Source organism: Puma concolor, chromosome B1 (assembly GCF_028749965.1).
Source record: "Puma concolor isolate L17-30 chromosome B1, mPumCon1.1.hap2, whole genome shotgun sequence".
NCBI lineage: Eukaryota > Metazoa > Chordata > Mammalia > Carnivora > Felidae > Puma > Puma concolor.
Window position 1 is genome coordinate 120,952,123 of NC_141670.1, and position 13,994 is coordinate 120,966,116.

Genomic DNA, 13,994 nt, shown 5'->3' on the forward strand with positions numbered 1-13,994 from the left:
TTTCTGTGTTCTGTGGTGAGGCTTCTGGGAAAGCCAGGTGCTCAGCATAAAAGGGGAACCGTGTGGTCTCTGCCAGGGTCAGTCAACTCAACACCACGGGCCGCGAAGAGGCCAACAAGCAGTTTTTGGATGTGGAGCAGCGCTTGCCCCTAAGAAAGTCGATTTTGTTGTGTTGGAGATCAACACAGGTTGGAGGGCCAGCTTCCCTCTGGTTCTTCTTCCTGGGCCGTAAAGACCTACCAACTGTTTGCACCTTCAGATTTCAGGTCACTAGAGTTTGGAGGAAGAGATGAAGTCTATTTACTATGTTTATATTTATTAAAGTCCTCAGAAGACTCCCCGGGTTCTTTTTATGTAAAGGAATCACTTACCATAGTTCTAAGACAACTGGAACATCTATCCTAGCTTCAGAAATGCAGCTGGGAACAATTCTGGTGTGAGCTCAGAACGGGAAACTCTTACGTGAGTTGTGTGTTTTCTCCTGCAGAACCCTCTCTCACAACTGAACCCTGATCTGATTAGGCATATGCTTTTACACTCATAACTCTCCTGACCTAGATCTTTCATGGATAGGCTTTTCAAGATAAATATGTCTCTTGACAAGCAGACTTTCTTAAAAATAAAAGGCATGTGCTTTGGGGAATAAAGACCCAGGAAGACCATCTGTTCTTATATTCCTGAATCATTAGCTCCCTCTGGAGCTGCCATCAAATAGCCTGGAGCCACACTCACCTGCCAGTTGGTGGCCATATCTAGAGGTGTGGTTCCAGGCACGACTCCTTCATCCTCTCCATCTTTTTCCCAAGAGTCATCCAGGTCATAGAGAGGCTCAAAGTTCTCCACGAGGGGATCTGCGCCTGTGAAGTCAAGTTACACAGCATTAGGCAAACCCAGATCTTGTTGACTCTGAACTGCTTGCAGAGCTCAGGTTTCCAAAGGCAAAACACAATAGCTACTAGAGGCAATTACACCTGGATAATTTTTATTTTTCCATTTTATTTTTAAAATACATTTTTGGGGGGGTGCGGCAGAGAGAGAGAGAGAGAGAGAGAGAGAGAGAGAGACAGAATCCAAAGCAGGGTCCAGGCTCTGAGCTGTCAGCACAGAGCCTGACATGGGGCTCAAACTCACGAGCCATGAGATCATGACCTGAGCTGAAGTTGGACACTTAACCAACTGCGCCACCCAGGCGCCCCCACCTGGATACTTTTTAATACATAAAACATGTTTCTACAGAAATATTCAGAGAGCTTCTTTTAAATTCTAATTTATTTTGACTGTAAATATGTCTGATGATACCCTATATAGCCACGGACATTTTCAACAACAAAAGACGTGGAGTACCCTGACCCTCACATTTAAGTCTCTAGGACGGTTTTCAACTGAAAGATGCACCTTTCATCTGAGGGGTAATGGCAGCAGTTTACAGGGACTGGGGTGCGCCCTCAGCATTAAGGTCCTAATTTTCTGTTTAGGTTTGTGCCCACCACTGCACACTCTTCACTCCATTCTCCCACTTGCTCAATAGAACAAAGAAACTTGCTGTATAGGGACAACATGCTCAGTTTTCTTCCTGGGTACAGCACTGCCAGGGTCCCGATCCTTAAACAAACAGACACCACAAAAAAACCTTCTCTTAGGAGGTACAGTTATTGAAAATTTTAGGGCTGCTCTTGGAAAAATCCAGTCTGCTTCTTAACGTGTAGCAAGAAAACACCAAAAGTCACTTAGAGATTAGAGCTAGAGTTACTTCTTAAAGGCTTAGAGACTGTTTTTATGGGACTGTTTAGTCTGATGTCTAACAAAACGGTAGTAAGTTCAGAACACCCTTCTGGGAAGAACTTGTTTTTATCTTGCTGGGAGAACGTTAGTTTTGTGCCAACTTCAATAATAGGAGAGGGCCTAATGAAAGTCAGAGAAGGATCTTCATGCTGTTTCTTAGTTCTTCCTCCCAGGCCTGGCCTGATCTTGAAGGCAGGCAATGCCACGTGACCATGGAAACAGTGGAGGAACTAAGAGGAACAACGTATGGGCTGGAGAAGGCTGGAGGAGCTGAACTATATCTCTCCTCCTTAAGTGACCTTCTTCAGGACTTTGAGCTCAGGACTAGGATTTGCATCTGAGTTCCTTCATTTATATAGTGGAGAAACTGCTACTTGCTACTCCTTTCATGGGATACTGAGAATTCAAGGGAAAGCATTTTTGAAAGGGTTATAGCTTCTTGTCTGAAGGCATTTCTTAGTTATAATCAGTGACTACCCAAACTATGCATACATAACTGCAATCAGAGTGTCTTGCCAAGAGAAAGTTCAACTTGACAAAGGCTAAGAAGAGGCTATTGCTTCTTTGGATACGATTTTGTTTACTAGAAAAATGTGGGGCTCTCAAATAAAAAGTTTGTACATCTTCCTGGACTCAATTTTGAAAGAAGGTACTTACTTCACTCTGTTTTCTTAAATTTATGAAACATTTACTTCCCAAAAAGGTTTCAATAATCTCTAAAGTAAATCAGATATGCCAGAGAAGGTCTGAGATACTAATTCCATTAAACATTTGTTGAGGTCTAAATATACAAGGCAAGAGAGATTCAAGGGTGAGCAGCGATAATTTTCTATACTTCACAGGACTAGAGAAGTGAACGGAGTAACACCTGCAAATCCTTGAGCAAAGTAGGAGAGTGAAACAGAGTAGAGAGAATAGCGTCTGGAGGTTCAGAGGACCAAGTGTGATTCACAGGTATGCCACGTACTGGGACCCTGGGACTGGTACCCACAGGCCTCTCCAGTCTGCCTCCTTGGCTGTGAGATGGCAAAAATAATAATGGTACTTACCTCAAAAGGTTATTGCAGATTAAATGAGACCATGCGTGTGACATGCCTGGTACACAGTAAGGTCAATAAAGGCTAGCCATTTCTAGTGCCTCGCATATGAGGTCGTACTCAATACGTGACCCATTTGTTTTTTCCTATTATTTCAACTTCTAAGAGACCTCTCTTGCCAAAGGAAATTTTAAAATTATGTCATATACCAGTAAACTTTTTTCTGCAGACTTCTGACAATGTCTGAGGCTGGTACTGCTCAGAGTTCTTTAAGGAATCAAATTCAACTTTTAAGAAGATCTCCTGTCGTGGGAGTCAACCTAAACCACGAACACCCAAAACAAACAGATGAAGTAGAGAGTAAAGATTGACATGCCCATCAGGATGAAGCCCAGGATTACTAGTCCAAAGAGCATCATTACGGCAGTTAAAGCGTGATTTGTATTTATTCATGCCTTTCAGCAGCAGCTCTGTGGCTTAAAGAAGATGACATGGCTGCTGAATTGGGGTTGGGTTTGCACTCCTGATAGCGTTTTCCATTACTAACTGCCAGGCTGCCTTACCTGCTGCTTTGAGAAGAGCCGCCAGCCTGGTGGACCCTCTCCCGGCTGCTATGTGTAGGGGTGTGGTTCCATCATATGTGGTACTGTCTACATAGGCATCACCCTAAAATCCAGCCAACACAGGAAAGAGTTAGTGGAAGGTTCTCTCACGGTTTAGTCCCCACCTTCTCCTGTCAGCATGACCCTTAGGTCATGTTAATAGGTCATATTACTAGCCCAGTTGCTATTTGGGGCAGACTCTGTCACTGAAAACATCTCCAATTAGAGATACTGGGCAGATGGTGTCAGGAATGCCCGAAGCTGCTACTGTGGAGCCTTGAGTAGATACTGAATAAACAGAGGTACTGTAAGGAGACAACCTGTTACTGACATCTTTCCTTGAAAAGATGGTCTCAATTCCCTCTTGGGAATTGAATGCCGAGGCAAATACGTGTGTCCTTTACCTCCAGGAGCAGACAGCCAGCAAGGGAGATGTTGTCACGCTCCACAGCCAGGTGCAGTGCCGAGCGCCCCGACTTCCTCTCCTGGGCGTTGACGTCAGCCCCGGCGGCCACCAGCAGCAACAGGCACGCCATACTGTTGCTCATCACGGCTATGTGAATGGCGGTGAGACCTGCAGCCCAAGCACAGGGACAGTCATGGAGCTGGAAGGCTGCTCACAAGATGGCAAAACTGGACCCTATGGAAGGAATGCTGTCAAGTTTCAGCACGCCTCGTGTCTCCACTCCACACGGCCTTAAAAGGTGCTGTAAGTCTGTTGTTCTGCATGTAAACCTGCAGTCTGCTTGTATGTTCTCAGGAGAAACAGAGCAAATAAACAATCTCTGGATAAATGATGCTTTCTATGCTCAGGCCTCTGCTTTTTCCTCCTACTAACTATTCCAAACCATCTTTAAAGAAATTAGCTAGCTATGGTGAGCAACAGAAATTCTCACACGAGATGACAAATTCCAGGTGTCTAAGGAAAGCATTTTGGGGTGCAAATCAAATTACACACATTTATCAAATAGCTACCAATTGTTTAGAGAGCAGACAGAGAAGGTTATACCATAATGTGTGTTTGTCTCTTACCTTCCCCATTAGGGTGGTCGATAAGTAGTGCTGCCTTTTTGTGCTTGAGTAAAACACTGAGAATTTTATCTTGTCCTTCTTTGGCAGCTAGGTGCAAAACAGAGTTACCCAAGCGGTCCAGGAGGCTCAGGTCAGCCCCGGCCTTCAGCAAGTCCTCCACCACAGCCTCCTGCTTGGTGATCACGGCCAAGTGCAAGGGTGTCTGGCAAGTGGAGAAGGGGCAGGAGATACACTGGTCAGTGGCAAGCACCTGAACCCATGGGCTTGGTAGCTGCCACTACAATAGGTGGAGTCATCCCTTGGGGCCATTTCCCATTGCCAGATTAACGCCTCCCTACCGCAAATGTTCCATATCCTGTGCTAATGGAGTGTGTATGCTGGACTGCTATTGAGCCGTGCAATAATTAAAATTATTTTTATATTTAAAATTCTTAACAGCTTTCTTGTTTCTCATTACAGCCCGCTGATTGTTAATATGTGAATTCTTCTAATAATAAGTTTAAATTTATTGAATTTCTAGTAGGAATCTATCTTCAGCTGATAATTCTGTATGTTAACAAATCAAAGCAAGGCTACAAGTTTACTGAAGAAGTTGAAATGAACTACTCAATAGAAACCGATTAACAAAGGTGCCATGATTCTACATTAACATGGAAAATGAGTTTGCTAAGTTAAAAAATATTTTTCCATGGACTGGCTCCATGAGGCAAATCAATAGAACTCTGGCACCTCCATTTTAATAACAGGTGTCAAAGGGTTCTAAATGTCTTTTTTTAAATTAATTAATCTATTTTGAGAAAGTGAGAGCATGACTGGGGGAGGGGCGGAGACAGAGGGGGACAGAGGATCCGAAGCGGGCTGTGCTGACAGCACAGAGTCCGATATGGGGCTCGAACCCACGAACTTCGAGATCATGACCTGAGCTGAAGTCAGACAGATGCTTAACCGACTGAGCCACCCAGGCGCCACAGAATTCTAAATGTCTCCACCAGGACAATAGAACTATCTCACTAAGAGGGCTCGGATGAACAAACAAGTGGAAGTGCCGGCACCTAATAGGTGCATAAACAGCCATCTGACTTAACTCTGCCCACGAAGTAGTGCCTCGGCGAATGCAAATGAGATGTTTTGCAAACTGAGTGTTTTCAAAATGAGCAAGACAAACACAATCAGGAAAGTATCTTTCAAAGAACTGAGGTCACCGACAGAGAACGGCAGTGTATTTTTAAACAAATCAGTCTATTTCACAGAAGTCTGTGAAATCCAGTCTGTCTAGTGACAACTTGCCTAAACTTTTCTCCCTCAGTAAGCGATCACTGGCCACAGCAGCGACAGCAGGTGAGCCACAGCACTCTGGCTGCAGGACGACCACAGCACAGGAGATGCTGAAAGATGCTCCCGTGGCCGTGTCTCAGTTACAGTGATGATCTCATACAACACAAACAAGACAGGCTATTCGGCCAAATTACCATTCTCTTTTATGTCTTTCATCTTTTACAGCTTGAAATAGAATGATGTCCTCAAAACTTTAGATACTGTAGCCAAGAGCCTTCTTCTCAAAAAATAAATATGTTAAAAAAAAAAGCCTGCATTTATTAATCTAAAATGCTATTTGGGGGAGATGAAAAAAGTCTGAAAGAGAATGAGACTGTAAAAAAGATCTGAAATTACAAAATATTATACCATTCAGAAATCAGCAATTATCTCTAGATTTAATACGATTTTTTTCATGTTATACAAATTCTGTTACCATGATAAGCTTTTTTTTTAAGTTCTCTCCTCTAGTACCACCAATTTTTCAATTTCTTAATTTCTATGAGATTTCAGGATGTAGATCTTTAACCCCAGAATTACAGAATGTAGTGTGGATTGCATGTGAGAGTATACTAAAATGTCTATATATTTCAAGTATATATGTTTATGTAACCAATATATGGAAAAGTACTTACAAATGTAATAGTTGTATTTGGGAATGGAGTTGGGAGACTTGTATATTGCCAGGGAGGGCAACTTTTGAGTTTCTAGTATATTTCCTTATGTACCATTTAAAGAACCATGAACATATATTATATTTATAAAAATTAAAAATATAAAAGAAAAAAACCCCACATGCACAAAACCCCCCACTAATGTTACATGGGAATGTATGCAAACAAAACAATCCATATCAAACACATTAGAGTGGTTGTCTATGGTCAGGGGGAGAAGAAGAGGAAGGGTTTAAAGGCAACAGATTTCAGAAATGTTTTCAGAAGACTCCTAACTCTATACACTTGGATTATTTTGAGTGTATCTCTAGAGAGTGGGTGGGGAGAGCGATCTGATCATGACAGATGGTCACAGAAATGTACTAAGATTAGTGAATGGTATTTTGGGAGGTTGTCTAAGACAATTGCCAAATAATCCAAATTACTTAGAGAACTCTATAATTTTTCCATCAAGAACAGTTAACAGAGAAACTTTACAAAGATAAATGCAGCCAACTTTTAGCCTTTTCTAGTTCTCAGAGTAAAGTTGCGATTGGTATATGTTTGAGCCATACAAGGCATACCAGGGGATCCAGAATCCTTGCCCATAAATGAGAGCAGTGGTAAGTTGGGGGAAAAATGGACTTATGGTCTCCTGAGAGTCCCTGTATCAGAAGGCGTGAAAGTGTCAAGGGTGGTGGTTTTGAGATTTTTGTGTGTGTAGCCTACTGGAGAGAGTCTCCATATATGTAACCAAATGATACAGTAAGGAGGTTAGCACATAATAAATCACAACTACTAATCCTGCTGTGTGGTGTCCTTTGCAGAGCCTATTTATAAACAGAAAAACAAGTAATTCCTTGAATCTGACCTACAGGCAGTGACGTTAAGCAGTCTTTGAGAGGAGCACCGAGAAGTGACAGTGTCCCGTTCCCAGTTTTATTTGTAAACTTGTGATGGTTGGGAGGAACAATCCGTCCTAAAGCCCGAGAGAATCAAGCTTTGCGGGCCAGATGACTCTCCAAACACCAACAGCCCCCAAGATGGTATGAGAATCTGAAGACATCCTTTAAATGTCTACCTAAAATTAGAATTCACTTTCATTGCTTTATATTCTGAGTCAGTGAAGAATCCCCAACTTCATTCTTCCTTTGACATTAAGCATTACAGCCAGGGAAGGAGCCTAAAGCCTTACATCAAATGGGAAACTTACTTCCCTTCTCAGGAAACACCTATGCACAGATAAAAATCTAGTGACAGCCACATGTAAACATTTTAGTTCTTTTGCTTTGAAGAAATAAAAATGATCCACAACACCTGCTTTAACAATTGAGAACGGGAACAGGTACTTTACTGTGCAATTAACTGCACATGATTGTTGTCCACATTTTTAGAGTGACAGATATGCCTGGACCAGCACACCATCCAGGCCAGCAAGGGCTGGGAAGTCACTTTGGGTGCAGTGAAGGGAGGGAGAAAATGGGAAAGATGAGAAGGGGCCAGACCAGGAGACTGGGACCAAAGCCAGGTGGGCTGGGGCAAAGGCAAGCTAAGAGGAGACTGTGCTCCTGGGCAGGAAATGGAACAGCCCCGATGGTAGCGTGCCCCTTAACCAGAGGGACCGGCTCCGACGCCAGCATCCAGGCTTTGGTTCCGCCAAGCAGAAGTTTCGATCTCTGCATGTGCCTATCAGGCAGCCTCATGGGGTCCCAGCTACCTTGTCTCTGCCATATCTGCAGACTTCTGTACCAGGGTTCCTCGAGTTGCTTTTGAGCCCACTGAATTCCTGTTCAAACCTGATCTGGGCAAAACTCTGGTGTTCCCTGTTTTCCTCAATTTGAGATGTCTTTCTGTTTTTGAAAGACACTTTATTTGATACACACTTAATCTAGATGTTGCAAAAATGTGTTTTAGCAGACGTCAAAATTCTTATAAATTACTGGCTTTCCAACTTAATTTTTTTCAGTTGTATTTTTCTTGACAAATATGATGTATTACTCTAGGTTTCTCTGTACTGCATATTTGAAAGCTGCTAAGAGAGTAAATCTTAAAAGTTCTTGTTGCAAGAAAAACAAATTTGTAACTATGGGTGGTGATGGATGATAAACTTATTTTGGTGATCATTTTGTGATTTATGCAAATATCAAATCGCTATATACCTTAAACTAATACAATGCTATATGTCAGTTATATTTCAGTTAAAAAAAGAGAGAAGAAAAACAGGTGCTCAACATCACTCATCAGGGAGATGCAAATCAAAACTACAATGAGATATCACCTCACACCAGTCAGAAAGGCTAAAATCAAAAACATGAGAAACAAGTGTTGGCGAGGATATGGAGAAAAAGGCACACTCTTGCACTGTTGGTGGGAATGCAAACTGTTGCACCCACTGTGGAAAACAGTATGGAGAATCCTCAAAAAATTAAAAATAGAACTACCCTAAAACCCAGTAACTGCACTACTGGGTATCTACTCCCAAAATACAAAAACACTAATTCAAAGGGATACATGCACCCCTATATTTGTAACAGCATTGTTTACAATGGCCAAACTATGCAAACAGCCCAAGTGTCCATCAACAGATAAATGGGTAAAGAAGATGTTACACACACACACACACACACACACACACACACACACACGAATATTATTCATCCATAAAAAAGAATGAAATCTTGCCATTTGCAACAACATGGATGGAGCTAGAGAGTATAATGCTAAGTGAAATAAGTCAGTCAGAGAAAAACAAATACCATATGATCTCATTCATATGTAGAATTTAAGAAACAAAACAAACAAGCAAAAGGGGGAAAAAAAGTGAGGAGCAAACCAAGAAACAGGCTCAACTACAGAGAACAAACTAATGATTACCAGAGGGGAAGTGGGTGGGGGGATGGGGAAAACAGGGGATGGGGATTAAAGAGTATACTTAGTATAATGAAAAAAACACAACAAATTAAGAAAAGAAAAAAAAAATGGATCAACTCTTTGACAGATTTCTAAAGTGTAAACTTTGTCTTCCCCCAGCATGAGTGGGGGATTTCTATCGTGGAGTGATCACTATTACATTCATAGGTTAAAGGATCCTAAATCATAAATAATATTCCCAAGTAATGGGCTTTTAGGATATAACTTATACAACAATGCACTGTATTTTCGCTACTGTTAACATTATTAGAAATAATACATATACACATGCACACGCACATGTGCAAACACGCACCAACGGTGAAGTTTTCTTCAGTTGGTGTTTCTGCTTACCTGGTAGAGATCATTTCTCATATTGATAATGTCATCAGAAATCAAGCCAGACGTGACTTCTAGTAGATCCCTCACAAGCTGGGCATGAAGATGGATGATTGCTAAGTGTAAGACACTGGAAAAAAAAAAAAGTGGCAATAATCAGCTGAAGTGTTAGTGAAAAAAAAAAAAGATTTCCAAGAAACGATCAGACTTGCAGACTGAACCTGGCTCTCATACTTAAGTTTTATTTGGGCCCCAAATGCCTTGAATATGAGGTGGGGATGTTCTGTTGCTTATCCAGGCAGCTACACTCATTTACCATGCTTGCCTGGCCTCTAGGGGCATTTTGGTTTGACCCTTTGAGGTATAAAGGGATCTGGGCCTTGAGGCAGAGAGGCCTAAGTTCAAATCCCAACTCTGTCTCCCTGCAGTGGTTTTGGTGTATTTTCTCCTCTAGCCTCTTCCTGGCTTCCCTTTACATACAGATCATGTATGGAAAATGCCCAGCACTTGGAACTATTCAGAAAAATGTAGTTACTTCACCTAGCCTTGCCAGCCTCCTCTAAAACACAGTGTGGTGTCTTTTTAAAGATCTTTCCAGACCCCAGGAGGGGAGGATAGGGTCAGGCTTTTAACTACTGGGAGAAGATTCTTGAGGCAAATTTCTGAAGGAACAATGTGATTACATTTCTCCCTTGCAAATATTCCCTCTGCCTGGAATGGTTTTGCTCCTCTTCTCTGCCTAGACAATGCCTACTCCATCCTTCACATTCCAGTTCAAACCTCACCTCCTCTGCGACCTTCCTAGGCGGACCACACTGTCTCCACTCAAGTTCACTGCTTGTTATGCAACTGTAGTTTTTCGTATGCCTTTCTCCCTCTCTGACCTGTGACCTCAGGGCTGGTTCTCCCTGGGTCAGCCTCAAGCCCTGGCACACAATTTAGGCACTAAAATTTAGGCACACAATTTAAGCACTAGGACCTTATGCTAATGAGGTCGAAAATATTGGCAGGTGCCAAGCATCACTCCTAGGGACACAATGTTTTAATTGTTAAAACAACTTCCTATTAAAATTAATTTGAAACGATGCGACGCTAACAACAATAAACGTTGTTTAGAGCTTCTATTTGCCAGACCATCATAAGCAGTTGACATACGTGATCTTATGTAATCACAACAAGAAGCCCTGTGAGGTAGGTTAACATTATCCTCATTTTTCAGATGATGAAACTTGGACTTGTAGGTATAAGAGAACTCAAGTCAGGTCATATAACTAGTGAGTGGTGAAGCTGGGAGGCCAGCCCAGGTCCACCTGGCTCCAAAGTCATCTCTTAATCCCTTAAGCCACCCTGCTGAGGGGGCACATGGGCACTGCTCTGTGGAGTCACAGATGGACACCTGAGATAATGAATATTCCAAAGTATGGACAGATTGTGATACAGAGCACACTCAAAGTATCGCATGGTGGCAGGACAGCTGGGATTTGAGGCACAGCCTCGATTTTCTCCAAATGAAAAATATTCGGTGTCACTTTATTCAGACCTCTTTCTTAGCAAGAGCAAGTGTAAAATTTTACTAGGGATTAACATTGGCACAGGAGGGCCTGAAAAACTAACTTCTGACTTCATTACTTGAGAGAGCAAATGATGTCAAGGTGTCACTACTGACTCTTGAAACGTGAGACTGGAAGAAGACTTCTAAAAAGGGCTTCAAATCTGATGCAGCCATGACGCATACATACCAAGTAAAAGGTCATACTTCAAAACTGCCTAGAAATTTCCATGCGCAGCTCAGCATTTCATAGCAGAAGTACATTCTCTCTCCCCCTTAAATCCTCACACCCTCATGGGAATTTCCCCAACACCAGAAGTTCTTTTCTTTTCTTTTCTTCATTGTGTATGCTGTGATGACTAATGGTTACAGGATTCAGATTATTAGCTGAGCGTGACGAGTTCAATGAAAACGAGACCTGACCTGTGAGGACCAATGGTTTTCCTTTGTCTGCATTCTTATGAGGGCTCCTCTTTGGTCTCTCCACATCACTCGTCTCTGCCCTCTATCTGTGGCAAGCCCCGAGACACTGCTTGCAGGAGGAGTATGTTTGTGGTCCTAGGAGGGGACTCTAAGTATTCATGTTCTGCTGGGTGGGGAAGGTCACCTCCTTGGTCCCTCCATATGTGTCCTTACACATGCGTGGTGTATGGTATATGATGGGAAGGTTGTGGAAAAGATTTCGGGGCGTATGCATTCAAGTGGGTGCATTGAGGGGAATGCGTGCATCTTCCCCTCAATGCACCCACTTGAATGCATGTGCCCCGAAATCTTTTCCACAACCTTCCCTTCATATATCAGCAGCCCTTCCTAGCTTCTATGGGCTCATCTTTCTCAGGCTCATCAATGCAGCAGGTCCCTGAAAATATCACTTGAAACCCTGTTGTTCTATCTTGGTTAACTGCTTTCTCTTGTGGTTCCATGTTATTGAGTGCTAATTGGATTCTTTAACCCTGTAAAAGCATTCTGCTGTTCGCAGCATCGCATGAGGAAGGCTGTACCGGTTCCTCTCATACTGTATAACAAGGCCAGTGGTTATACCACATCCTTGGTTACGTTGCAAGGAATGAGAACAAAGGTCTCTGTTTGAAACCCTGAGGTTGGCACTTTCCTAAAGTGTTTGATTCAGTTTTTTAACTGAGGTTGAAAACATAGCACTCAGGAACTCCTCTACAGAAAAGGGTTTCTCAGTGTTGACACTATTTTAGGAAAGTTTTAGATAAGGCCCTTGATTCGAATATGAGGGCTGTTGTCTCTTGTTATTCTCACCGGCTTTTGAGATCATTTTGGAGTCTCGATGCGAGGACTCCGAGAACTGTTTTAGAAAGAAGCCAGGTGCTTTGCAAATATAAGCTCAGTAACAGCAGAAACGGAGGCATGCTGAGTGGAATGTTGGACTCCCACACAGTGTGGGTTATGGCTGCCACAGGAGTCTGATCCAGTCCCAGACTGGTAACCAGTAGCAGAGGCAGTAGGGAAGGCCCTCACAGGGAATGACTGGGAAAGAATGACAATGATCTCTTACTTGTTTTGTTACCGTTGTTGTTGTGCTGTCTTTACTGGGCTTTTTTTTTTTTTTTTTTTTTAATTTTTTTTTTTTTCAACGTTTATTTATTTTTGGGACAGAGAGAGACAGAGCATGAACGGGGGAGGAGCAGAGAGAGAGGGAGACACAGAATCGGAAACAGGCTCCAGGCTCTGAGCCATCAGCCCAGAGCCTGATGCGGGGCTCGAACTCACGGACCGCGAGATCATGACCTGGCTGAAGTCGGACGCTTAACCGACTGCGCCACCCAGGCGCCCCTTTACTGGGCTTTTTCTTGAGACTACTACCAGGAGAACTGTGCAGCCGGGGTAACCAGCGCTTTAGGAATTTGGTTGGACCACATTTATTGTCATCTCATTTTGGTAAATAAAGCAGATGTTATTAACCCAATAAATAAATACGTGTTTGTTAAATTTTATTCCAAATGTTATCCCAATAAATAAAGCAAGGTTTTTGAAAACGTACCATTCCCCGCACATATCTTATCCTTCTTGCCCAGCCTGATGTACTCTTAGATGGGGGCTTAAATGTTCTAACGTCCAACAGGTGGGAACCACAGGACCGGAGAAGCAAATTATGGATTCAACCTCACTGACACAGGACTGTCCGTGACAGTCTTCCAGTTACAGGACCCAATACCTTTAAACAATTCTTTTTATCCCTAGCCAGTATGCATACGATGATTTTCTCACTTCCTTACCCTAAAACAAGCTTTGTTTGCAAAAGTCCTGACTTACCTGTCCCCATTCTCATCCTGCACTGCAGTGAGATGGCGCTGAACAGCCAGCAGCATCTTCACATCTCCTGTCACTGCGTAGTCAAAAAGGGCATTGGCATGCCGCTTGGCCAGCTGCATAGCCTTCTCTAAGAAGAGGTTATCTGCAAGGCAATGAGCACAATCACAGTGGAGTTTCCTATACTTGCTCTACGGGTATGGCATGCCTGGGGCCAAAACCATCAACACCAGTGTTCTGATACCTCGACACACATCGTTTTAGTCGCATCTGCTCCTTTCGGTGCTCCTGGGTTGCGTTCGTTAGCAAAAGCACAATTGCACGTTGGCTTACTGACAAATACAGAGGCTGATCTGAAAACTCTGTCTGTGGTTTGTCAGGGGAAAGAAATTTAGATAGGTCTGATATTTCAGGGGGAACAATCAGTCTCCAAATAATGTTGATTGGCTTGACTATACTGTAAATAATCAATCTCTTGATGAAATAATCCTTCATT

At 42.7% G+C, this 13,994-nt stretch overlaps 1 protein-coding gene across 3 annotated transcripts in view; it reads right to left on the minus strand.

Moving 5' to 3' along the window:
* NFKB1 (nuclear factor kappa B subunit 1) overlaps positions 1-13,994 on the minus strand; it is a 119,371-nt gene that overhangs the window by 6,405 nt on the left and 98,972 nt on the right. For all 3 annotated transcript variants that reach the window (XM_025921381.2, XM_025921380.2, XM_086704500.1), the window contains 6 exons: positions 13,502-13,643; positions 9,685-9,799; positions 4,454-4,655; positions 3,826-3,995; positions 3,383-3,485; positions 733-857 (listed from right to left, as the gene is read on the minus strand). In XM_025921381.2, coding sequence (XP_025777166.1) covers positions 733-857; positions 3,383-3,485; positions 3,826-3,995; positions 4,454-4,655; positions 9,685-9,799; positions 13,502-13,643 — 857 coding nt within the window. The remainder of the gene's footprint in view (positions 1-732; positions 858-3,382; positions 3,486-3,825; positions 3,996-4,453; positions 4,656-9,684; positions 9,800-13,501; positions 13,644-13,994) is intronic.